Source organism: Danio rerio, chromosome 11 (assembly GCF_052040795.2).
Source record: "Danio rerio strain M-AB ecotype USA chromosome 11, GRCz13ab, whole genome shotgun sequence".
NCBI classification, from domain to species: domain Eukaryota; kingdom Metazoa; phylum Chordata; class Actinopteri; order Cypriniformes; family Danionidae; genus Danio; species Danio rerio.
Window position 1 is genome coordinate 13,996,379 of NC_141031.1, and position 26,713 is coordinate 14,023,091.

The following is a 26,713-nucleotide window of genomic DNA, read 5'->3' on the forward strand; positions in this document are numbered from 1 at the left end:
CAGGAAAGTATTCATAGCTTCACTTTTTCCACATAGTTTAAGTTGCAATCTTATTCCAAAATGGATTAAATTTCTTTATTTCCTCAAAATTACACACAATAACCCATAATGACAATAATGATAACTTGAAAAAAAAATTTTTTTTGAAAGTGTAGCAAATCTAAGAATTATAATAAAAAAAGCTGAAAAATCTCATGTACATGAGCATTCACAGCCTTTGCTCAATACTTTGTTGAGGCACCTTTGGCAACAATTACAGCCTCAAGTCTTTTTGAAAATATTGTTTGAAAATGTTGTTGGGAGTTTTTGCCCATTCTTCTTTGCAGTACCTCTCAAGCTCTATCAGGTTGGATGGGAAGTGATGGTGTACAACCATTTTCAGATCTCTCCAGAGATGTTCAATAGGATTTAGCCACTTAATGACATTCACCGAGTTGTTGTGAAGCCCTTCCGTTGAAATTTTGGTGTTGTGCTTTGGGTCATTATCCTCTAGGAATCTCTAGGAAGAGTCCTGGTGGTTCCAAACATCTTCCACTCACGGATAATGGAGGACCATGTGCTCATTGGAACGTTCAGAGCAGTAGAAATTTTTTCTGTAACCTTCCCCAGCCTTGTGCCTCGAGACAATCCTGTCTCTGAGGTCTACACACAGTTCTTTTGTCTTCATGCTTGGTTTGTGCTTTGACATGCACTGTCAAGCCTGGGACCATATGGTGTATGCCTTTTCAAATCATGTCCAATCAACTGAATTTACCACAGGTGAACTCCAATTAAGCTGCTGACACATCTCAAGAATGATCAGTGGAAAAAGAATGTACCTGAGCTCAATTCAGGTTTTTATTTTTAAAAAATTTGCAACAATTTAAAAAAAAAATCACATTTTTACATATTGTTATTATGTGGTATTGTATGTAGAATGGAGGAAATAAATGAATTTTATCCATTTTGGAATAAGGCTGTAACATAAAAAAAAATGTGGAAAAAGTGAAGCGCTATGAATACTTTCCCGATGCACTGTATTTATACTTATTATTTTTAAAAAATACAAATGTATCACATATATCATTATAAAAAAAGAATCTGTTAAAGTTTTAAATTAAAAACTAGAGCTGGGTGATTAATCGAAAAGTAATCGAAATCGACATTCAGAACCTACACTGAAAACCCTAATAAGTTGACTGAACAAAATTAATTGAGTAAACTCGTTGCCTCAATTTAATTGAGGAACAGAGTCTCCCAAAACTTGCATATTTAAGTTTATTTAACTTGCTGGTTTGGTAGACTATATTTAAATTGTTGAGTTCAGTGTGTGTGTCTGTGTGTGTAATTATTGTATATACAATGGACATTTTTTTTAAAGAAAAATAAGTAGCCACTTATTCCTATTATGGTGGATCATTATACTTGAAGACTTGTTAAGAAAAAAAGACCTTAAAAGGTTGCACATATTAGAATCTTACAGTCAACACTACAGAAAAAACGACCTATTTTTTTTTTCAAGGGATAAATTCCGATTTTTAGCTTACTATACTTGAAATCTTATGCATTTTCATTGTAGATAAATAAATTAACTAATATTTTTAGGTGACAATTGACTATTTCGATTTCTTTCCCTACTGTAAGTGAAGTCACGTGACCCTGCTCTGTTTATAATTTTGTAAGAGTTCACCCTTTTGATCCGACACAGCCTTCACATGCTACTTCTCTGGAGCTGTAGTTAGAAACAAAGATCCTGGCTGTGTTTTATTCCTAGTTATCCCTCCTGTGCCCTATTAGAACATTCAAACATTTAAACTTGGAATTTTAAAAAACACATAACAAACATAACAAAAGCCATAGGTGACAGAATATTTAAAAAAATGTAATTTATGTTACGTCTCCAAAACATAGCATTTGTTAATGCTTTTAATAGGTTATTTATTAAGTATAGTGGCGCAGTAGGTAGTGCTGTCGCCTCACAGAAAGAAGGTTGCTGGTTCGAGCCTCGGCTGAGTCAGTTTGCATTTCTGTGTGGAGTTTGCATGTTCTCCCTGCATTCATGTGGGTTTCCTCCGGGTGCTCCGGTTTCCCCACAGTCCAAAGACATGTGGTACAGGTGAATTGGGTAGGCTAAATTGTTTATAGTGTATGAGTGTGAAAGAGTGTGTCTGGATGTTTCCCAGAGATGGGTTGCCCAGAGATCCATTGCATAAAAACATAATGGATAAGTTGGCAGTTCATTCGCTGTGGCGATCCAGAACTAATAAAGGGACTAAGCCGAAAAGAAAATGAATGTATGAATTTATGAAGTATCTGTACTGTATATGACATGGACCTGTTGGTTAGAAGATTTCTGCAGAGGTTTGCATGTGGCAAGATGTAAGTGTAGACTTTTCAAGAAGTAAAATATAAATAAACAATATCCTACTTAATAATAATAATAATAATAATAATAATAATAATAATAATAATAATCATCATCATCATCATTATTGTTATTATTAATATTATTATAAAAGTAGGATTCTTCATTTCCTAATAAATAATAAATATTGAATTTCGTAAATAGTCTCATTATTTATTTATATGATTTATATATGAAATTATAATATGTGTTATCTTTTGTTAATTTACAATAGTTTATGTAATTATCTTAATAATATTTGTAATGGAAACACAGGCCCTATATATGCCATCTACATATATTTGTGTTAATATGGAAAGTGAGCGCATATTTTTATTAAAACTAATATTAGATTTTCTTCTTAAATGCGTGTGCAAAAACAAGATAATTTGCACAAAGAAATGATGGGGTTCTTCTCTATAGAAGTTGTTACTACCCGCATTGTTATGGACATTTTATGTTATAACTTACATGGTTCAAACGATGGATCTCCGACAGAGAAACTACAGTTTTGGGAAACATTTGTCACTACATCGTTCTTTTACCAAACAATGCATCGTGCTATGATAGTTTAGCCACAAATTACATCGTTGTTTGGGAAATGCACCCCTGCTCGATTTTACAGTGTACAGTATTGCGCAGACTGACTAATAATATCTGTTTCATAAATGACAATTAAATAAATGTTTATTTTAATGTTCCTAAAGCAGCAGGATGTATACCTACAACTAAGCCACAGTGTTACAAAAAATCAACTAATCCAGACGATGACTTTTACTGTGAATGGGATGATCCAAACCCTAAGGAGAACCAGACCTACACCCTTTATATATGGTGAGTTCAACTAAAACATTCAGCAAAGATATTAACAGTTTCTTCATGATTACAAAAAGTGTACACCTTAGAGTTAACTCTTTATAGGGCATGATTGAAATACTCATTGGAAAATCCGAATGAGGGTTATTGCAAGACTTCTATGACTTAAAAACAAAAATTAACATATAGTTCTTCATCCTATAAAGGGTGTAAGTATTGGCTAACTAAAGCTATTCAACAAAAAAGATGTACCACTTGTCAAAATGTATTGGCATTGGCTGTAAAATCTAAAAATAAAATCAGTTGCCTATATCATAACCTCAGATACAGAGAACAGAGGCTTGAAAATATATATGTGTTTTTGTAACAAAATCACATGAGTTAATTTGAGTCACATGAGTTACTCCATTACTTGTTAGTACATGATTGTTTGTTAATTAATGTATTAATTACCACATTATTCATTCATTCATTTTCTTTTTGGCTTAGTCTCTTTATTAATCCGGGGTCGCCTCAGCGGAATTAACTGCCAACTTATACAGCACGTTTTTACGCAGCGGATGCCCTTCCAGCCGCAACCCATCTCTGGGAAACATCCACACACAATCATTCACACACACTATGGACAATTTAGCCTACCCAATTCACCTTTACCGCATATCTTTGGACTGTGTGGGAAATCGGGGCACCCGGAGGAAACCGACGCGAACGCAGGGAAAACATGCAAACTCCACACAGAAACGCCAACTTAGCTGAGACTTGAACCAGCGACCCAGCGACCTTCTTGCTGTGAGGGGACAGCACTACCTACTGCGCCACTGTGTTGCCCATTACCACATTAGTATATTATAAAATGACTTTACTTGGAGGGGTTCGTCATCATTAACTCAGCCTTAACTACTCGTGAACTCCTTATGCACGTCCGTCTAGTGTGTTTACAATGAATAACAATAGATAAAGGTTCTGTTAACATCAACATGAACAGTTTAGAGTTCATGAGTAGTGATTTAATGGTAATGTGCTCCTCCAAGTAAAGTCATGACATAATTATACATAAACATGTTCATGTTGGTTACATTTAGCTTAAATTTAAATGTTAATTAATACATTAATTAAAAACATGTAATAACTAGTAATTAAGGTAGCAATTATTCACACATGAACTCTTGTGACTCATGTTGTAGTTAAAGTTAATTCATGATTAGCTCATGCATTAACTCATCAATAATTCATTATAAAGTAATGTTTAGTTTAGATATTAATAGATCATTATTCATGTACTGTTTTTGTAAAGTCTTACCGTTATTTTAAATCTAAATCTCAATTTCTGGTGCACAGGGACAGTGGAAAGAAAAGTGTTTTGTATATGAACACTGGCAATCAGTCAAAAAAATTCATTCCCTTGGAGGAACTGGGGGTCATCAGTAGCAAGACAGATATATGGGTACAGACACAAGTGCGCAACCTCACCTGTAATTCAAGCAAAATCTCAGTCATCCTTAATTGCTCAGGTAAGATTACAGTCTAAGAGATCCATTAAACCAATATAGGCTCATTCTGAAAACGTAGCCCTGTATACATTTCTGGAGATCGTGAATTATGTAGCCAGAATTAAGTATTGCTACAATATGTTTTTAAAACAAACACTATGGGGCAGAATGACGCTGTTTCTTTTTGCTCTTACCAGCTGAACGCTTAGCTCCGTATGGACGGCTTTCCTGCTGTTACCAATTTGTCCAGTAGCTCGCCATGTACATAGGCGAACTTGAAACGTAGAGAAGAGTTGACCACGACAACGAGGTTCGAGTCTGGTGAAGAATGGTTTCAGAAAGCGAGTAAGACAAAAACAAATTCCAAAAAATAAAATATAAAGTAAATAACAGGGTGAAAATGTGGTCAACTCTGAAAACGTGGTAAAATCAGGCGAGGGCTTTTCTTTTTCTGGATTGCATTTTAACTGTCGATCGGGTTTAAAGTGGGTGGGCGCTGGTCAATCTGTAAATTTGAAAACACTATCGGTTGGGTTTAGGGAAGGAGGATGGTGAGTCAGTCAGTCAGTCAGTCAACAATGGCCTCTGGTGGATTTTCGCGAGAAGAGCAGGTGCAAATGGCACTCACAAGAGAAATTTGAGATGTCAAAAAGCATACACAAAAAGCATACACAGCAGCCTCTGGTGGATTCGTGAAGCAAAAAAAACAAAAACAAAAAAAAACGTACCTCCTGGGACATATTTTGCGATCTCCAGAAATGTATATAGCGATACATTTTCAATATGAGCTTAAGTTGTTTAAAACTGCTGTACCCTATTTTTTTTTTAACTACTGTTATTTAAAGTAGTATTTTTAGGGGCCATTCTAGAATTGTCGGTATACTTTGCATCACCAAGAAAAACCTTCTATTTTTTTCCCCAAAACTTTAATAATACAATTTTTATTAATAACTAATATAAAATATAAACTAATACAAAATATATAAACTTATCTCTAGAAAACAATAGTGTGTGTGTGTGTGTGTGTGTGTGTGTGTGTGTGTGTGTGTGTGTTTCTATTTAGGGACATTTTGTCTTGAAAAGTTTAACTTAAACATTTCCACTATACAAATATTTGATCGTCTCTGCCTCCTGAATCAGCTTTTTCTTTCGGTTCAGTCTAATTTTCAACTGTTTTGTGTGTTTACTTTGTTAAATAAAAAAAACAACAACATTTGCATGAAATATATATTGTCTGTATTATTTTTGTATTTAACTTATAAAAAAACACATTTGTGACTGTTCGTTTTAAGCAACTGTGTTACATCGATTATAAAAAAAAGCAACATAGACACATCAGTTGACTTGCTCCAAGTGATGTCACTTTCTCTGGCTGGAAAATTTGGTGGGAAATGAGGCATGCCATTATTCGTTCTCAATATTTTGTACAAGATGTTAAAGATACACCAATATTAGATTAACTATTTGTCAACTTTTTGCAATTTTGCATGAAATTTCTCAACATCTCATGAAATAGCAATAGACGTTTGTTTGTCACTTTTTTGAGTGTGCCTCCTGCCTATTTTTAGGTTATTTTTAGCTCCATTTTAGCCTTTTCACACGGTGAATCACTTAAGTCAAATGCAGTCACCAGACTGTACCTGTTAATCAACATTTCAGAATATAGCTTATATATATTAGAATATATTTCAAAGACTGGCTGTTAAAAAGTACACAACAGAAAAGCTAAATGTAAAGTATGTACAACTACAACTGTGGTCTCAATTATGGGATAATAAGCACTTCACTGCCACAAAAACAGCAAGGTACCTCAGATTTTAAATAGTATTATCCATTGATGTTTGCATAGTGGCTACTAAAGACAAAAAAAATACTCAAGCTAAAACCCATTTAATATCATGCTAAGCACAACAGCAGCCTGTTTTTTGTGTTTTGTATAACAGTATAATTTAAGGAAAACAATATTTTAAGTCAATGAAAGAATTTGATATTTGGTTTAACTAAACTGTGAAAAACTTCCCTAAATTTGCAGTATTTTGTTATTTTTATTTTTTTGTGCCCATTTATGTATGAATGGATGTATCTTTTGAATTGCATTATGGGACCTTGATCTTTCTTTTAACAACTTTCAGGCTGCATGATTTTAGCCCTGATTTTTACTCGCCGACAAGTTTTGAGAAATCGCAGACAAATGCCTGAAATCACAAGCAAATCAGTGCTTGTTCACGCGAGTAACAAGTGTAATAAGTGTGAAGTATCAATGACATGATGTAAGAGAATAGCTGATGAGACGCCAACACCTGTGATATATTTAGCATGATAAATATCTAAAGCTGTCGGCGATTCAAATCATTTCAAAAATGAGTTTTAACTGAAAACAACATTAGCGATTATGTACAACCAATGAGAGAGCAGCATCTACTAGTATGGGTTTCTGTAAGGGAACATTCTAAAATGATTAATGTGAAAAAAGCTTAACGTGGCTTAATGTAACTAAACATCAACTAGAGAAACCCAAATTTCTGTCAAATTGTACTTGTAATTAACCCCAACTACTGTAAAAAAACCAAGTCCCAATTCCATGGATAAAGTGAAAAACAGCACATTAAGAGTTTACTCCACCATTGAAGTCTATTATAAGGAAAAAGCATAACGTGGCTTAGTGTACCTTAACAACAAGCAGGGAAAATCTAATTTCTATCAAATTTGACTTGTAATTAAGACTAACTTTGATTTTATGAACAGCCTATATAACATTTGGTTTCCCTCTATTGTTGTAAAGTTATGTTAAGCCTTTCCTTAGACTTTAATAGGGAGAAAATGGTTAACGTGATTGTTTACTTTATCTATGGAATAATTGCCCGTTCTTTTGATAATAGTTAGAGTTAATCACAAGTAAAGTTTGACAGAAATTTAGGTTTCCCTGGTGCGTGTTAAGAAACGTCAAGCCATGTTAAGCTGTTTCCTTATAATGGACTTAAAATGCATATTGTGAAAATTTTCACTTACTAAAATTAGAGCTCATTCTTTTGACATCAGATTGTGTTTGTCATGAGTAAAATTTAATAGAGATTAGATTTTCCCCACTTGTTGTTAAGGTACATTAAGCCACGGTAAGCTTTTTCTTCATTGGTGGAGAAAATGCTTAGGGCCCTATCATACACTCGGTGCAATGCAGCGCAAGGTGCGACGCAATTGTTGTTTGCTAGTTTCAGCTTGGCACAAAAGTCATTTTGACGTTTTCTGCCATACTGTTTAAATAGCAAATGCATTTGCGCTCATATGTGTGCCCATAGACGTTCTGGTCTAAAAAGGAAGGAGTTCATGAGGCGCATTGCTGGTGCGTTGCTATTTTGAGAAACTATAATACATTTTTCAATAGACCAAAACAAAGCCAGTCTAAAGTCCAGTGCAGAGTGCGTTAGTTGTGCGCCTCGCTTACACAATGCTTAATACACACAAGATGTAGAGCAATACGCAAATATCTTTACAAATGAAAAATAATTAAAATATTAAGGATATATATAGGATATAATAAGAATATATATAGAATATAAATGAAAAGGATTAAAATATTACAAAACATACTATTTTCTAGCCTACATAAATTTAAAAACCACTTCCTTCATGCCTTCTTCATCTCGGGAGGCTTTTTAAGTTCATTCATAACAATTTGCTTTTGTATAATATTATTATTAGCAGTATTATTTATTATATCCATATTTATATTTGTTTTATTAAAAACAAGTTTAGATTTGTCCACCTGCCAGGTTTCAGACCATATGGGGCACAGCATGTGTATTTGGATATAACTCAGGTTTTTAACCACACTTTGGTTTTATTGTTCATTTATTAGTTTGCTGGAAATTAGATCTGAATTTAGAAATAGTTTTGAAACAAACATTTGCGCTTAACAAACTAAATAAATTATTTATAGGCTAATTGATGTCTGTGCGTACAAGGTTTCCCTATCCACGAGAGCGAAAGTGAAAGTAGATTATGAGATGCCTTATCTCTCATTCTCGTGCTGCAGATGCTCTGTTTAACTGTTTTCTTGCTATTGAAATGCTCAGTTTTTCCAATTACTCTTACTTTACATCAGGTGAATAGCAAATGTGCTTATGGCGTGACGCAACTGGCTCTTAAAGGGAATGGGAGATGAGACTCTGATTGGTTTATTCTTAAAACACATCTATAACTCATTAAGAAAATAAACTCAACCCTTTTAGATCATGCGCCACGGAAAAGGTGATTTTTCCGTCATTAAATTAGCAAAAGTGGATTCTGAGACGCCCTGAAAGCATTTGCGCCCCATGCTTTGCACTTTGCGCATGGACCGTCAAATTAAAGCCCTTAATGGGCTGTTTTTCACTTTATCTATGGAATTGGGACTCGTTCTATTTACAGTAGTTAGGATTAATTACAAGTACAATTTGACATAAATTTGGGTTTCTCTGGTTTATGTTTAGATGCTTTAAGCCACCTTAAGCTTTTTTTATGTTAAGCGTTTTAGATTGTCCCCCTGCAAGCCAGTGGGAGGGTGGGGGATAAGTTAAAAGCACTAATTTTCAGTTTATTTGGACCCAAGAAGTGAAGGAAAAACTGACAAAAACTAGTGTAAATTTGGCAGGAGCACCCGTGTCTGTCTGACATGTCATCTGAGCAATATCACAATCGGGTCAAAAAAAAAAAAAGTTGAGGAGAAATTTCTAATTCCCCTTTAAACTCAGGTGAGCAATATGTACTTCTCTACACCATTAAAGGCTTCTTTCTCATTATGTAGGTAATAATAAAAGATATACTACTTGTTTTTGGTTTTGAGATGTATTTTGGACAAAGTTGTGGGCAATTGTTCCTATTGTAAAGTCATGCAGTGTGAAACCCCCTGTCACCGTTCTATCTTGCGATGTAAACAAAGTCGCGACAAAACGCTAGCCCAGATAGTCATGCAGTGTGAAAACATCTGTGACACGACTACTTTGAAAATCATGCAGTCTGAACTCGGCATTAATTTAAAAAAAAATTTTTTTTACAGTGTAACAAAGTATTGATCTTGATCATTTCTCTATTTGTTTTTGTATTTGTTTTTATTATCATTTTCCAAACTAGAAAATAGAAATGTTCAAGGTGTCTGAATACTTTTTGGTCATTTCATTTATTTTGAGGACAATATATGGTGTGCTTTCCTCTATCATGTACTCACTCTTAAATTTTCAACAGTCAAATACAGTAAACCTAACATTGCCAGCATGGAAAGGTCAGCTGGAAACCTGTTTCTCAGTCTGGATGAACCAAAGGATAATAAAAGCGTTATATATGAGATCAGATGGAGGGAGAGAGGCTCTGAATGGCAGAATGTAAGATGCTTCAGAAATTCTTATATTTTTATAGCTTGAAATGAGTGTGGTATTTTGCTAAATATTTGATATGTTCTAAAATTGCAGGCAACATTTGAAACTAAGGAGAACACTTACAAAGGTAAGAAATCTTAAGCTGTTCATTCAATTTATTTACATGTTAAAATAAGGCAGTGAAATATTGCAACAATCTGCCCTTTGTGTTTCTAATAAACAAGACTCAACTGAATAGTTCACCCTCAAAAATAATGAAAATTTATAAATATTTATTATCATCTCATTACCTTGGTCTATATTTATTTTTTTGTGTTTTTTTCTACACTGTAAAGTATTAAAACAAAAGCGTAATACTTTTTGAACTTTTGACAATCTAATCAAATGAAGGGTGAAAAAAAAAACAATGAATCTATCTATTCATATTACAATTCATATTATCTACTCATATCACCCTACTTTTGTTTTCTCATTTTGACTGGAATTTAATAATGCACATTAATTGTAAAGCAGTTTTTGTTCAATAGTTATGGTGAAAAGCACTATACAAATAAACTTAAATTGACTTTAATTTCATTGAATCTATACCATAAACATGTAAAATGCTTTGGAATTATTCACTGATGTATAATGCTGAGCGTTGTTCGTATGTTTATTATAGACCGAAATGGAGTTTCTTTATGCACAAAATCAAAAGATGAACAATAAAATATAAGGCAAGGCAAGTTTATTTAGATTGCACATTTCATACATAGTGGCATTCATACAAAGTGCTTTACATAACCAAGAATAAAAAAAGACAAAATTTTTAAAATTAAACAAATAATAAAAAACATTTAAAAAGATAAAAACAGATGAAAATGTGGTAAAACAGGTTATAAAAAAATGAAAAAGAAAAGACACAATTGTGCGATCTGTCTGACGTAGCACAGTGCTCATTCAGTAAAGGCACACCTAAACAGATGGGATTTCAGTCTTGATTTGAATGTGCCTAATGTTGGAACACATCAGATCCTTTCTGGAAGCTGATTCCAGCAGCGAGGGGCGTAGTAGCTGAAAGCCAATTGTCCCTGCTTTGACTGAACTCTTGGAATTTCCAGTTTATATGATCTTAAAGATCTAATTGATCTGTTAGGTTTGTATTCAGTGAGCATATCTGTAATGTATTGAGGTCCTAGGCCATTTAGTGATTTATAGACAGGTAGTAAAACTTTAACAGGTGAACAGTAGAGGTGCCAGAATTGAGCCTTGTGGGACTACACATGTCATGAGTGTACACCTCAACTTATGGTCACCTATACTGACAAAGTAAGGTAACTCCCTTCAAGGTAAGATCTGAACCATTTGAGGAACGTCCCAGACAGACCAACCTAATTTTTCAGCCTATCCAGAAGTATGCTGTGATGGACAGTGTCAAATCCAGCACTGAAATCTAGCAATACCAGCACTGTTAGTTTGCCTGAATCTGTATTTAGGAGTATATCTTTGATTATCTTTTTAAGAGCGCTCTCTGTACTGTGGTCTAAAACCAGATCAAAAATTGTCTAAACAACCCTTGAAGTTTAAGAACTTGTTAACCTGGTTAAAAACAACATTTTTTTTAAATGATTCAATGCCAATAACAGGGAGATTTGAGATTGACCTGTAATTGCTCAATAGGGTGTTATCAAGGTTGCTCTATTTCAAGAGGGGTTTAAATACTGCAGTTTTAAGTGAGTTTGGAAAAATCCCTGAGAAAAGTGAAGCATTTACCACTTTTAGAAGATCCATTTCTAAACAGATAAACACCGTTTTAAAGAATGATGTGGGGAGCATGTCAAAACTGCAGGTTGATGTTTTCATAATTTGCACAGTCTCTTCTAAGAATTTACCATTAATTGCTTCTTAAGTTGTGGTTGAGCTTGTCTGACATCGACACAACTTGGCTAATTGGATGAGCTGATTGCCTTTCTGATATGATTAATCTCTCTACCGTTACAAAGAGAGTACAAGCATTGTTTAGGCTGCTTTTTTTAAGGCTTGAAAAGAAAATCTGCCTATAGTGTTTAGTTCCACATTAAAAGCATTAAGACTCTCTTTGTAGATATTATCATATTATCACTTCATCATGTCTTTTCATCATCTTTACCGAAGTTAACCTTGTCCAGGGTCCTTTCTGTCTGCCCGTTCTCTTCTTGACTTTAACTGGACCAATGTCACGTATGACATTCTTAACTTCAGAGTTAAACAAATCAAGGAGAGTATCAACAGAGTCTGCAGATATACTTGGTGCTAGCGATATGGCCTTCATAAACTGCTCACTGGTATTCTCATTTATGCATCTCTTTCTGACAGAGACAGATCTGTCTTTAATAGCTGGAGTGATCAATATATCAAAGAAAATACAGAAATGATCAGATAGTGCAACATCCTTAACAACAGTGGATGAAATTTGTAAACCCTTAGTTATAAGTAGAGTGTGTCCACGATTGTGTGTGGGTCCTTGAACATGCTGAGTCAGATCAAAAGTGTCAAAAACTGTCATTTTGTTCTTTTAGTTCTTTTACAGCATTGATTTCTGGATTATCAATGTGAATATTAAAATTCCCTGCAATATTAAAATGTTCAAATTCAGAGGTTACTATTGATAACAGCTCTGTAAAATCATCAATAAAAGTTAGATAATAATTTGGAGGTCTGTAGATAATGATCAGTAAGATGCGTGGAGCACCTTTCAGTGCTATACTAATATATTCAAAAGACAAATAGTCACCAAATGACACTTGTTTACACTCATAGGGCTTTAATTTGACGATCCATACAGAAAAGCGCAAATCCAAAACGCAGGGCGTGAAAGTATTAAGGGCGTGTCAGAATCCACTTTAGCTATTTTAAGGACGGGAAAATCCGCTTTGCGCCACGGCGCATGGTCTAACAGGGTTGAGCTTATTCTCTTAATGAGTTATAGATGTGTTTTGAGAATAAACCAATCAGAGTCTCATCCCCCATTCCCTTTAAGAGTCAGTTGCGTCACGCCATAGCGCATTTGTTATTTACATGGCAGACTTTGTAAGTGGAAAAACTGAATTCTTTACTAGAAAGAAAACAGTTAAACAGAGCATCTGCTGCGCGAGAATGAGAGATAATCCTCCTTATTCTTTACTTTCACTTTCACTCTTGTGGATAGGGAAACATGTTGTACGCACAGACATTCATTAGCCCATACATAATTAACTTTGTTTATTAAGCGCAAAGAATTATTTCAAAACTATTTCTAAATTCAGTTCTAATTTCCAGCAAATGGATAAATGAACAATAATAATAAGTGTGATCAAAAACCTGAGTTATATCCAAATACACATGCTGTGCCCCATATGGTCCAAAACCTGACAGGTGGGCAAATCTAAGCTTGTTTTTAATAAAACAAAAATAAATATGCATATAATAAATAATACTACTACTAATATAAACATTATACAAAGGCTAGTTGACATAAATAATTTTTAAAAGTTCCCCGAGATGAAGATGGCATGGAGGCGGTGAGTTTTATATTTATGTAGACTAGAAAATAATATGTTTTGTAATGTTTTAATTCTATAATTATTTTTCATTTGTAAAGATATTTGTGTATTGCTCCACATTCTGTGTGTATTAAGCAATGTTTAAGCAAAGCGCACAACTAACCTGCTTTGATCTGATCTATTGTGCAGTCTATTATAGTTTCTCAAAATAGCAACGCGCCAGCAATGCACCTTAACACGCCTCCATTTTTAGACCAGAGTGCCTAGGGCGCACATATGAACGCAAATGCTTTTGCTGTTTAAACAGCATGTTGCAAAACTTCAAAACGACACTTATGCCAAGCTGAAACTAGCAAACAACAATTGCGTTGTGCCTTGCGCCGCATTGCGCCGGGTGTATGATGGGCCCTTAGACATCTTTAAACAAGGCAGCGATGCCTCCACCTCTTCTATTAGCTCTGCAAACAAAAGTTTAAAGGTGCTGTTTCATTCAGAACTGCTGCACTACAACTGTCATCAAGTTTCATTTATAAGCATAAAATCAAGGCAATTTGCGTTGATAAAATCTTTGACTAAAAGTGATTTATTGTTAAGTGATCAGATGTTTAAAAGTGCTAACTTAACAGTTTTAGTTGTTTTCCCTACAGCAGTCTCAGATCTACATTTAATAGACACCAGATTTGAATGATTTGCTATACAGCTTGAAGAAATCTTTGGTTTTCTGTCATGAAATATAACATATTTGCGTAGAGGCTACAGGCACACTAGGTTCCTGCTTGTTCTGTGAACATCTGCTAAAGACTGTTATCTAAGCAGGCCCCCGAGACACCTCAATGGCAGTATTTAAGTTTGCCAGCTGAGGATGAGGTTGTTTTTTGAGACCTGGAGCTGTCGCAAAGACCTGAGGCCTCTCCTAGGTGTAGAGCGAGGTGGGCTCAGAGATGGGTGTGAGGCTGGTTGATTTTTGGTTGCTAACTGGGGGCTAGCAGCAATGGAGTGTGAGAGTTTAGTTCCAGCAAACACCAGTTCCTCCATCTTTTTTGAAAAATTCAAGAGAGGCGAGCGAGGTGACAATGAGAACGTGTCTGGTGACAGAGGCTGTGAGTCTAGGGTTTCTGGTTGTTGAGATATGTTGACCTGGCTGTTTTCCTGGAGATCATCCATGAGTGCTGAGACTTGATTCTGTTCTGATGCATCACAGTCTACCTGTGTTGAGCTCAGTGTGCAGGGCGCAGACTGCAGTTTGTCCGTTATTAGTGGTTGTTGTGTCTGCGTGGTGTTATCGCTGTCCTTGTGGGATGCGTTAGCCACAAGTCCACTCAGGAGCTGATTTGAAGTCCTGTGAACATTCAGACATTTGCTAGGTGTGTGTGTGTGTGCCATTTGGGTTGAGTTTAGTGGCACACACAGCCAATTTAGGTTGAAGGGAGAAATAGATTTTGTCCTTTACCACTTCTGCACCAAGTTTGTTTAGATGAAGGCCGTCTGATGTAAACAATTGTCTTTGGTTCCAGAAGAGATTGAAGTTGTCGATGAAAATCAGTCCTTTTCTCTTACATGTTTTCTGCAGTCATGCATTTAGACCAAGGAGCCCTGAAAACATATTTGTCCCTCTTGCAGGGAGTAATCCACTGATGAATGGCTGAATTTTCAATCTTTCAACTGTTTCCAAGAGTTCACAGGAATCTTTCTTGAGCAGTTCTGACTGTTCCTTCCGAGTATCATTCTTCCTCATATGGATGATAATCCGTTTTGCATTCTCATATTTCCTTAATATGTTTCCTTAATATGTTCCCAATATGTTCTCAAGGGTGTCGCGGACCTCAATTCTGCCGCCCTATGCGCGGATATAACTGAGGACACGCGGGTGCTGATGGAGGTGGCGCTGACGCCACCCTCTCTATTCTATCGTCTATGTGCGAATATAACTGAGGACGCAGGTGGTAAGGGAGGTGTCGTAGACGCCGCCCTCTCTACACTGCGCCCTAGGCGGCCGCCTAGGTCGCCTCTATAGACGCGCCGGCCCTGATTGTAGCTCTGCTCCTAAAATTTTGATTATTGAATCTCCAACAACCAATGTTCTTATCTCGGCTGCGATCGGAGCAGAATGCCGTTGTCTGTCCGCCTTGAGCCTCTGTTCCGTGCAGAATTATCTGCTGAGTCATGCGATCTCTTTCTGATTGCATTTAGCCATTCTTCACCCATATTACTGAAAACTTCATATCTGCTCTGAAGCTGTATTTGAGTTTGAGCTGTATTTGGGGTAGAGGATGCTAATGCTGCAGCATATGATCTTCGTTATCTGACCCCACGAGTACCCTTTGGTCTCACACCTTGTTTTTGCCATTGGTTATCACTTTCATTTTCAACTGTTTTATTCAGTATTTTTGTGCTCAAAACAGTATAGCTGGAGTAGATTTATGGGACTCACCGGCTGTATGCTGTGAAGGTCCACAATTAAGCGGTCCTGTGTGATCCGGCAGTTCTGGTCAGAACGCAAGTACCTTTGTTTCAAGAACTGCAGTCTTTTGTAAAAGTTTGTGGCAGTTTGTGGAGTAGGGAGATTCTAAATCAATACGACCCAAAGCCATTTTCACAGCCGTGTTTTCCCGTCTCAGGAATGTAAGCAGCTGGTAGCGGGATGATTGTTTAGACGATGATTGCCCTCTTGTTGGTTAAGTTGTATTCCAGAAAGTTTGTAGATTCGATGTTGATCTTCATGCTGTGTCGTTTGAGCACTGTGCTGATAGGCTCAAGTTAATATTAGAGTATAAAATGTAAAAGCAAGCATGCAAGGAGCGGAGGAGTAAGCAGAAGCGTCTGAGCAGTAGCAAAGCAGGAAGTAATGTAATATAGAATATTTATTTCCAACAAAAATTTGTGTTTATATTAATTGATCATTTCAGTCATTAACGGTTTGACTGGACAGAAAATTCCCTACTTCATATCTTAATACACACTGTAAAAATATTCTGTGTTTTACACAATTCCTTCATGTTGTCCCACAACAATCTGATTAAGTTAACTAAATCGTTTTTACAAATTTAAGTAAATTGAACATGCAACAATTAAGTTGTTCCCAAAAATGTGTTGTTTCAACTTATTTTAAATAACAAGTACTGTAGTACAAGTGAGTTCAAACAGAAACTAAATTATTTTAATAAAAAAAAAAAATCAGATGATGATGGTGATAAACAGGGTTAAATACTCAAATTATTTTTTATTGATTTCTTTATTTGAGTATTACTTTTTTGGGGTGGACTAATTCATTATCTTATCTTAACCAAGGTTTTTTTTTTTTTTTTTTTTTTTTGGTTAAGAAAAGAGAATGCCTTAAGGACTATATATTTTTAATCTTCCAATCTGCAGCATTGTAAAAGCTGTCATTATTACTTCAAAAATGTTTTCAGCATATTTTTTTTTTTATTTCTCCCTTTAACCTATTTGTCTGTATACTGACAAAACACTTTATGATATTTATTCCACTTTGCATAAGAAAATAATTCAATATGATGAAAATAATTTCACCTCTTATTAGATTTTTTTGTTACTTTTACTTTTTATAAAACAATGTAATATTTTTTTTTTGCCAAGATGCATTTACTTGAGATAATAAAATTCTCATTATCTCTACTTTAGCATTCTTTTGAGTATTTGTTACATCACAATGATAAACCTTTTAAATCATCTCACTATTGAAAGATTGTGAATAAAAACAATACAAAAAAAAAAAACTGATGGAAATGATTGTTTCTAGATTTATACACACTACATCTACACAACCGGACCGTCTACCAGATCCAGCTGAGGCGGCAGGCCAAACTACACTCACTTCAGTGTAATGACTCACATTCTCTGTGGAGCGACTGGAGCGCACTGACGGATATTCCCTTAGGTTTGATTTCATCTCTGTCAATTTCACAGTGCAAAAGCCATTTTTAAGTAAGTAAAAACCTCTTTACAAATGTAACACCTTTCTGCAGAAATCCACATTCCACCTGTATTACACTTGGATGAAAAAGTATGGTCAAATGGTACCAGGGATATTAAAATCACCTGGGCTGTAAGTATAAGAGGCCAAATTTCTTTACAATAAAAAACATATTTAAGCATAACAAATACGATGTATGTATTCTGATTGTGTATACAATTTCTATCCATTTGGATTGCATACTTTTACCATAACAAAGCTAATAAACTTTATGTGATTTATGTTTGTTAGTTAAACATAAATGAAACAAAAAAGAACAAGATTTATGTAATAATATCAATACATCAATAAAGTGTTTTAAGTGCTTCTTATTAATTCATCTATTTTGTCAATACAACCCTTGAATATTAAATATATAAACTAATCCCATAGAATTTAACTAATTGGATCTTTTTCTACAGCTAGGTATTCTAAGGAATCTGACAACATACATAAAAAAAACCCTGACAAATAAAATCCAAAGGTTTCATAAATAATTTATGATAAACCTCATCTGATTCATTTTTCTATACTGTTAAAACATATCTGTGATTTCAATGGTAATAAACTGTAAAAATGCCAAACTTTCCCTAACAGATGGTAAATAACCATCACTTTCCCAGAATTTTCTGCATGACACTTAATATTTTATTTATATTTTTGTTGACATTGATATGTTTTTTTTAGGGGGGGTTCTCTTTTGAAAATGCACATTAGAGTTTTATGTTGATGTCTAATGTTGATAAATAATGTTTTCTGCATTACATTAATTTTATATGTTACCGTAATGGTGTTAGCTCAGTAAATGACACTGAGGGCCCTATCATCCACTCGGCACAATAAGGTGCAAGACGTGTTTTCATGACCTGTTGTTATTTTCACACCAACGCAACCTAATTTTCCCGTTTTTCATCACGTTGTTTAAATAGCAAGTCCATTTGGTAGGGGGGCTTTTTTTTGTTTATTCATGACAATTTGCTTTGGTATAATGTTATTCTAATGTAGTAGTATTTATTAAATGCATATTCATATTCATTTTATCAAAAACAAGCTTAAATTTTTCCACCTGTCAGGATTTGGACCATATGGGGCATGTCATGTTTGTTTGGATATAACTCAGTTTTTTGAACACACTTCGTTATTATTGTTCATTTATTCATGTGCTGTAAATTAAAACTGAATTCAGCAATGGTTTTGAAACTAATCTTTACGCTTAACTAGTGGCTAGTGGATGTCTGTTTCCTTATCTATGAAAGAGAGTGAAAGTGAAAGTAAAGGCTGATTGGAGAAGGCTCATTCTCTAATTTTAGCGCTGCAGATGATCTGTTTAACTTTTTTTTCGATAGTAAATTGTTAAATTTTTCCACTTACGAAGTCTGCCATGCAAATAGCGGATGGCGCAACGCAACTGACTCTTAAAGAGCATATTGTAGGTTGGACACCCCAGAGAGTCAATGTGCATAAGAGTTAAGTAGGAACTAGATTTTCCAGATCAGATCGCGCATATACATAGTATGAAGATAGCTGATTGCGGTGTGCGTTTGGTTGCCGAGATAAGATATTCTGAGATATTCACAAAAATGATAGACCACAGCCATACAATTATAAGCCTGTGGACAGACCAGCAGAGAGAATAGCCATCAGAGAAGTGTAATTGAACTGAATTGTGAGGAGAACAGAGCAGGTTCATGCTGAGACCAGTGTTTGCTTACAGACAGATATTTAAGATAATGAAATCTTATCTGGCAATAGCAAAGCTAGTATTGATCATCTGGAAAGTATTAATACTTACCAGTAACAAAAAGCTAATGAGCATTTAACAGAGTTATGCCACATTAACCCTATTTTTTAATTGTAGATAAGTGAATACAAAACACAAATAACACAGAACATCTGGAATAACGCAGAAACATGTAAACAAGGTACTAGAACATTTTATTACACAAAAGGTTTTCAGAGCTTTTGTATTAAAATAAAAATACCATCAAATATTGAAACAATTTAAATAAGTCTTAATATATGTGTCGTTTTGTCAGTTTTTTTTTTCATTGGGCATAAGATCCATAAAAAATACAAGCAGTTGTTACTGTATAAAACATTTACAAAGATTTGATCAACGGATATGATCTGCATTTATGGTTAAATAAACTTCAACCTTAAGTTCAAATTCTAATATGCAACTCAAGTTCAAGTTTTATTTATATAGCACAAAATCATAAGCACTGTTAATACCCAACATGTTTACTCCTTTATATATGTATAAGTATCTGTGTGAGCATGTGTATAAGTAGGAAACAAACATATAATACTGAAAGAAAAATATATTATCTGACCCATTTAAAAGTAAACCTTATTAAAATAATTTTTCAGTAACTTTGCCAACATTTATGTGGGTGCCACATTATCATGTCTTTAATGTGTGCTAAATTGTGAATGCTGTGTGAAAAGATGCCGACAGCCTCATCCTTGTAAACCCACTGAAAGGATCTAGAAAGGAGAGCAAATGTAGTGGACAGGAGTGACAGGACAGAGTACTTTTTACTCTCCATCAAGTGGTTTCAAACCTCATTGACTTTCTTCTGTTGATCACAAAAGATATTTTGAAGAAAGATAAAAATCTGTAACCATTGACTAGTAGGAAAAACAGATACTATGGAAGTCAACGGTTACACATTTACAATATTTAAAAAAAAGGAAATGAAAGATAGTGTCTGAGTTTATCTGCCTGCATTATATAAAAATATAGTAATTATTTGCCCTTTTAGTTTTTCTTTATCAAATAATACCATGTATAATTAATTCACTATAGGGGTCATAATAGTTTACCCGATGAACGAGGTGAAGGTCTGAGGTTACACTGAGGTAAAGTTGGTTTAATATTCACACATTCGGACTTTCTCCCTATTAATATAATTTCAGAAAGGTATTCTTTGCTAATTCCTAATAATAACATCATATTAGCAGCCAATGACTATCAAAGTACAACACTCTTAGTTTAGTAGTGCTAATGTTGTTTTTAGTCATATTTACATGTGATTTCAGTCATTATATTCAAAGTATTATGTTAAACAATACAGAGACTGTGTCACAAGCTGTCACTAAACGAATGTGCGAATATAAAATCAACTCTACAGTTACAGTGTCTGTATAGTTTTCGTTTTCATCGAGCTGCATCTCTGGCTGATCCACGAGCATGTTTTTTGCCGTCTTCGCATCAGCTTTCAGTCTTATAGGATTCACCCTATTTTGCAAACCAAAATAGCAATGGGAAACTTGTGGACTTAATATGCTGACAGGTTGGAGTTTGTGCAGTTCCCATAAATGCAATGATATACCACCATAATGATGATAAATTTTGACAAAACTAACAGAATTTTCTGCAATATTCTACTCTACCACACTGTAAACAGTGCGCACCTGTCAAATAAGTGCCTGATCTGACGTCACCGGGGTGGTTAGAGAGAAAAAAGCAGACTTTCTTGAAGTGGGAAAACAGACACATTTTCTTTAAAATGTATGCCCTTGCGCTTCATAAAACATTTTTATATGGTATTATAGAGTATACCTTTTAATGATATAGTTTTTTAACCTACAAAATGCTCTTTAAAGGGAATGTGAGATGAGACTCTGATTGGTTTATTCTCAAAACAGTCATAACTCATTAAAAGAATAAGCACAACTCTGTTAGACCATGTGTTGCGGCGCAGAGCGTATTTTCCCATTCCTAAAATAGCAAAAGTGGATTCGGAATTGCCCTTAATGCTTTTGCGTCCTGCACTTTAGAATTTGCACCTAAACCATTAAAATAAAGCCCTGAGTTGTTTCTGTATATTAATATGTTTCGCTGCTTGTGGGAACAGTTGCTTGTGATGGGATGAGCATTGGTTCAATATGACTTTCTTATCCCCATATGCTTATGTTTGCATTTTGCCTGAAGATGTTAGTACTTCAGAACATTGCTGTATGATGAAAAATAAACAGAATAATAATTATGAAATACGGCAATTTACTGTAAAACCTAGGAATTTATTTTTTGTTCTTACCGTATTGTAACGATTCAATTCTAACAATCACAGCTGCCATTTTTTTTATCGTAAATTTTATAGATTTTTAGGTAACAGTAAGTATCCTTAATATATTGTAAATAACTGTAAACGCAGTGGCTCAGTGGGTAGCGCTGTCAGCTCACAGCAAGAAGGTCGCTGGTTTGAGTTGGCATTTTTGTGTGGAGTTTGCATGTTCTCTCCTTGTTGGCTTGGGTTTCACCCACAGTCCAAAGACATGCGCTATAGGTGAATTTGGTAAGCTAAATTATTTTATTGTAGTGTTTGTGTGTGAATGAGAGTGTATAGGTGTTTCCCAATGATGGGTTGCAGGTTGAAGGGCATCTGCTGCATAAAACATATGCTGGATAAGTTAATTCCGCTGTGGCAACCCCTGATTAACGAAGGGACTAAGCTAAAATGAAATTGAATTAATGAATAATTGGAACTGACTTTCCCAGAATTCTTCGCACCACACGATTTTAATGCTTTTTTGTTCACATTAATATGGTTCTTTTTAGTTTCTTGTTATAGTGATAAGAAAGTTGCTTAAATGTAATTTTTTTTCCAGGCCACATCTGCAGAAGAGACTATTGGAGGTGTGACTTACAATATGAACCTCTCTGTTTGGTCTTGTGGAAAACCCAAGAGAATTCAACTCTCGACTTTGAATCAAACATTTGACATCTCAGTAACCTATTCAAATGCCAGCATTTCTATAATTGCAACTAACAAGGTTGGAAGATCAGCACCAAAGAAGATCATCATTCCTCCTGTGAAACATCGAAACGGTGAAGAGTTTAATGTACTTTAGTGTTTTTACTTGATTACTGTACTTCAGTGTTAATTTGGGGGATTTGTACTTCACTGGGTTACTGACTACTTTCATTTAAGTACGTTTATGAACATTTCCCAGTGATGGGTTGCAGCTGGAAGAAAATCTGCTGCGTAAAACATATGCTGGATAAGTTGGCGGTTCATTCCGCTGTGGCTACCCCAGATTAATAAAGGGACTACGGCAAAAAGAAAATTAATGAATACATTTATGAAGAACAAACTGTAGTTTTTACTTCTTACAATTTTATTTAACAAAAAAGCTAGTTGTTGGTTTATTTACTTCATATTTACTTCATGTTTATTTTATTTACTTCAATCTTATGCACATTAAATGTGGACAATCAAACGTGTTTTACATTGTTTTGACTTATACAGTACATGAAAAAAGAGAACACTTGACAAGTTTCTTCTAGAATAATTATTTATAGTTATGCTTACCAAAATCACTGATCATTCATTTCAAATTTACAATAAATATGTTATCGTTAAGAGCTGTTTTCCATAAAAATAACTAAAAAGGCCCTTGCTTTTGGATGTTTACATTCTTTTTTAGATGACTGTTATGATCACCAGCAATCTAGTCTTTGCAGATCACTGGAAACACTCTATCATCCACCCAACTACACATCTGCCACTTAACTAAGCTACATATCCCATCATGTACCGCACTCACACACCAGTTCAAGATTACTCATGACCAGCAGACATTTTCTGATTTAAAAAAAGAAAAGTTAAATTACAGTATTTTTATTTGAAAATTGTAAGAAATGTTATGACCTTGTAAAGAGTATAAAGACCTTCATAACAACAACACCAACAACAACAAAAACTTTTTACTTAAACTCATATCTAATCCAATAAATCCAGAGAAAATGAGAATTTTCTAGTGGTTTCTACTACATTTTCTGTAGCTGTTTATTAATGATTATAATTTAAAATGATGAATCATTAATATTAATTATATAATAATTTGAATCATTTTTTCTATTATTTTTTAATTTGAATAACCTACTTTTACTTGTTTAAAGGTGCAATATTAAGTGCAGCATTATTTTTATCTATTTATTTATTTCACTTTACTTTTTTATTCAGCCAGATTGTTGCACATTTAATTGAGTAAAAGTTTCACTCAATATCTGTACTTTCATTTTGTTTGTTTAAAATGATGCAGGCAATGTCTGGTGTTAATTCATAATTTACATTATATATATTGTGAATAACCGTGAACGGACTTTCTCAGAATTCCCTGTATGACACTTAATTTTTAATGCTTTTTTGATCACATTACCATGGTTCTATTTTTTTTTTTTTTTATCAAATATAAAACATTTTACAGTTTCAAATTATATTGTTGGGCAAAACTTTGACAATCAAAGCTGCCAGGTTTTTTTTATTTTTATTCATTTTTTTTACTGTAAAATGTACAGATTTATTTTTACAGTGTAGAAATTTGATTTGAAAGATGCTCAAATGTAAAATGCCAACTCATACATGATTTTGTTGATCTATCATTTTCAGAATGTGTCACTTTCACAAATATCACCAAGGCAAAGAAAAGATGCTTAGAATGGTACAAGATGGAAGACGGCGAGATCCTGCCAAACAGTGTGAAAAAATCCAAAGATAAATTGATCAAGCACATTAAAAATGGTGCAGAGTGAACTCTTTTATTTAGTGCTGAACACGTGTCAGATAAGCAAGTTTTCTGTATGCTAATGTGTGTATCTCTTGTTTTAATTACAGAAGTGCAGAAGTTTGTACGTCATTATTACATTCTCCACATTTTTAGCAAACAACATCAAACTGCTGAGATGTGTCCCTTTTACTCAATTGAAGGAGGTACTACACAAGTTTAATATATATTTTAAATTATATTTAACAGTTATTTTTGACAAAGATTAAATATGATGCTTAAGATAATATCTGAATGTACAGTGCATCCGGAAAGTATTCATAGTGCTTCACTTTTTCCACATTTATGTTACAGCCTTATTCCAAAATGGATTAAATTAATTTATTTCCTCAAAATGCTACACACAATACCCCATAATGACAATGTGAAAAAAGATTTTTTTTTAAATTGTTGCAAATTTATATATATATATATATATATATATATATATATATATATATATATATATATATATATATATATATATATATATTTAAAAACCTGAAAAATCACAGGTACATAAGCTTTTGCCATAAAGCTCTTAATTTAGCTCGGGTACATTCTGTTTCCACTGATCATACTTAAGATGTTTCAGCAGCTTAATTGGAGTTCACCTGTGGTAAATTCATTTGATTGGACATAATTTGAAAAGGCATACACCTGTCTGTTAGGTCCCAGGGTTAACAGTGCATGTCAAAGCACAAACCAAGCATGAAGTCAAAAGAAATGGCTATGGCCCTCCGAGACAAGATTGTCTCAAGGCACAAGGCTGGGGAAGGTTACAGAAATATTTCTGCCGCTCCAATGTTGCAATGAGCACAGTGGCCTCCATCATTCATAAGTGGAAGATATTTGGAACCACTAGGACTCTTCCTTGAACTGGCCGGCCAACTAAGCTGAGTGATCGGAGAAGATGGGCCTTAGTCAGGGAGGTAATCAATAACCCGATAGTCACTTTGTCTGAGCTCCAGCATTCTTCTGTGGAGAGAGGAAAACCTTACAGAAGGACAACCATCTTGTGCAGCAATCCACCAATCAGACTTGCATGGTAGGTGGCCAGATGGAAGCTGCTGCCTGCCTGGAATTTGACAAAAGGCATCTGAAGGATTCTCACCGTACGTTCACACCGAAAGTGGCAAGAGCGTCAAAGTAGTCGGAAGTCATTCATTTTCAATGAGAGCCGGCGGCAATAAGTGAAGAGGAGCAGCGCAGCGCGTTTTTACTGGTGTGAGCGTCGAGGAGAGTTGAAATTAAGTTGTTTATTGTAATGAGCTATGACGCGGTTCGGCGGCAAGCAATCAGAATGAAGAAGTCCACCGCTTGAGAAGAGTTCAGAGAACACAGACCTGTGAACTTTGGTTCCGACCAATGTTTTCTTATAGGAACATGCATTAAATAAGTTACTGGCGAGTTACTAATGTGCATTAATGTTATATATGTGTATATATATATATATATATATATATATATATATATATATATATATATATATATATATATATATATATATATATATATATATATATATATATATATATATAGAAATCTCATGCGACAGTACAAAACAGTATTGCTGCTTCAGGATATTTCAGACATATAAACACATTGGATAATTTAGTGGAGCAAAGCCACACTACATGCAACTTGATCTTCCATTGTTAAATGAATTTGATAGGAAGTGCGCAACATTTTCATGCTAGAAAGCATGTTTTATGCAGGAATGTAACTGACATGCTGCAACGGCCCCTTTAAATACGAGATCAATGTAGCGAATTTTGACACTCTCACCGCTTTCGGTGTGAACGATCTATATAAATAAACTTCTATGGTCTGATAAGACTAAAATTGAACTCTTTGGTGTTAATGCCAGGCATTACGTTTGGAGAAAACCAGGCACCGCTCATCACCAGGCTAATACCATCCCTACAGTCCCTACAATGAAGCATGGTGGTGGCAGCATCATAATGTGGGGATGTTTTTCAGCTGCAGGAACTGTTAGTCTAGTCAGGATAAAGGGAAAGATGAATGCAGCAATGTACAGAGACATCCTGAACAAAAACCTGCTTCAGAGTGCTCTTGACCTCAGACTGGGGTGACGGTTTATCTTCCAGCAGGACAATGACCCAAAGCACACCGCCAAAATATCAATGGAGTGGCTTCACAACAACTCGGCGAATGTCCTTGACTGGCTCAGCCAGAGCCCAGACCTAAATCCTATATAAATATCTCTGAAGAGTTTTGAAAACAGCTGTACATTGTCACTTCCCATCCAACCTGACTGAGCTTGAGAGGTACTGCAAAGAGGAATGGGCAAAAATTCCCAAAGACAGGTGTGCCAAGCTTGTGGCATTAAATTCAAAAAGACTTGAGGCTGTAATTGCTACCAAAGGTGCATTAACAAAGTATTGAGCAAAGGCTGTGAATACTCATGTACATGTGATTTTTCAGCTTTTTAGTTTTTTATAAATTTGCAACAATTAAAAAAAAACTATTTTTCACATTGTTATTATGGGGTTTTATGTGTAGAATTTTGAGGAAATAAATAATTTTATTTAATTTTGAAATAAGTCTGTAACATAAAAAAGTGTATAATAATAATAATAATAATACAATACAATAATACAAACATGCACTGTTTTAAAAACGTTTTA

The 26,713-nt window shown here is 34.6% G+C and overlaps 1 protein-coding gene across 6 annotated transcripts in view; it reads left to right on the forward strand.

Moving 5' to 3' along the window:
* Positions 1 to 26,713, forward strand: part of il12rb1 (interleukin 12 receptor subunit beta 1) — a 65,039-nt gene that overhangs the window by 18,026 nt on the left and 20,300 nt on the right. For all 6 annotated transcript variants that reach the window (XM_087273503.1, XM_087273502.1, XM_087273501.1 and 3 more), the window contains 9 exons: positions 3,091 to 3,217; positions 4,538 to 4,710; positions 9,910 to 10,046; positions 10,134 to 10,167; positions 17,298 to 17,435; positions 17,524 to 17,603; positions 22,125 to 22,344; positions 23,909 to 24,040; positions 24,134 to 24,229. In XM_087273503.1, the coding sequence (XP_087129629.1) occupies positions 4,566 to 4,710; positions 9,910 to 10,046; positions 10,134 to 10,167; positions 17,298 to 17,435; positions 17,524 to 17,603; positions 22,125 to 22,344; positions 23,909 to 24,040; positions 24,134 to 24,229 (982 nt within the window). In that variant the 5' untranslated portion in view covers positions 3,091 to 3,217; positions 4,538 to 4,565. The remainder of the gene's footprint in view (positions 1 to 3,090; positions 3,218 to 4,537; positions 4,711 to 9,909; positions 10,047 to 10,133; positions 10,168 to 17,297; positions 17,436 to 17,523; positions 17,604 to 22,124; positions 22,345 to 23,908; positions 24,041 to 24,133; positions 24,230 to 26,713) is intronic.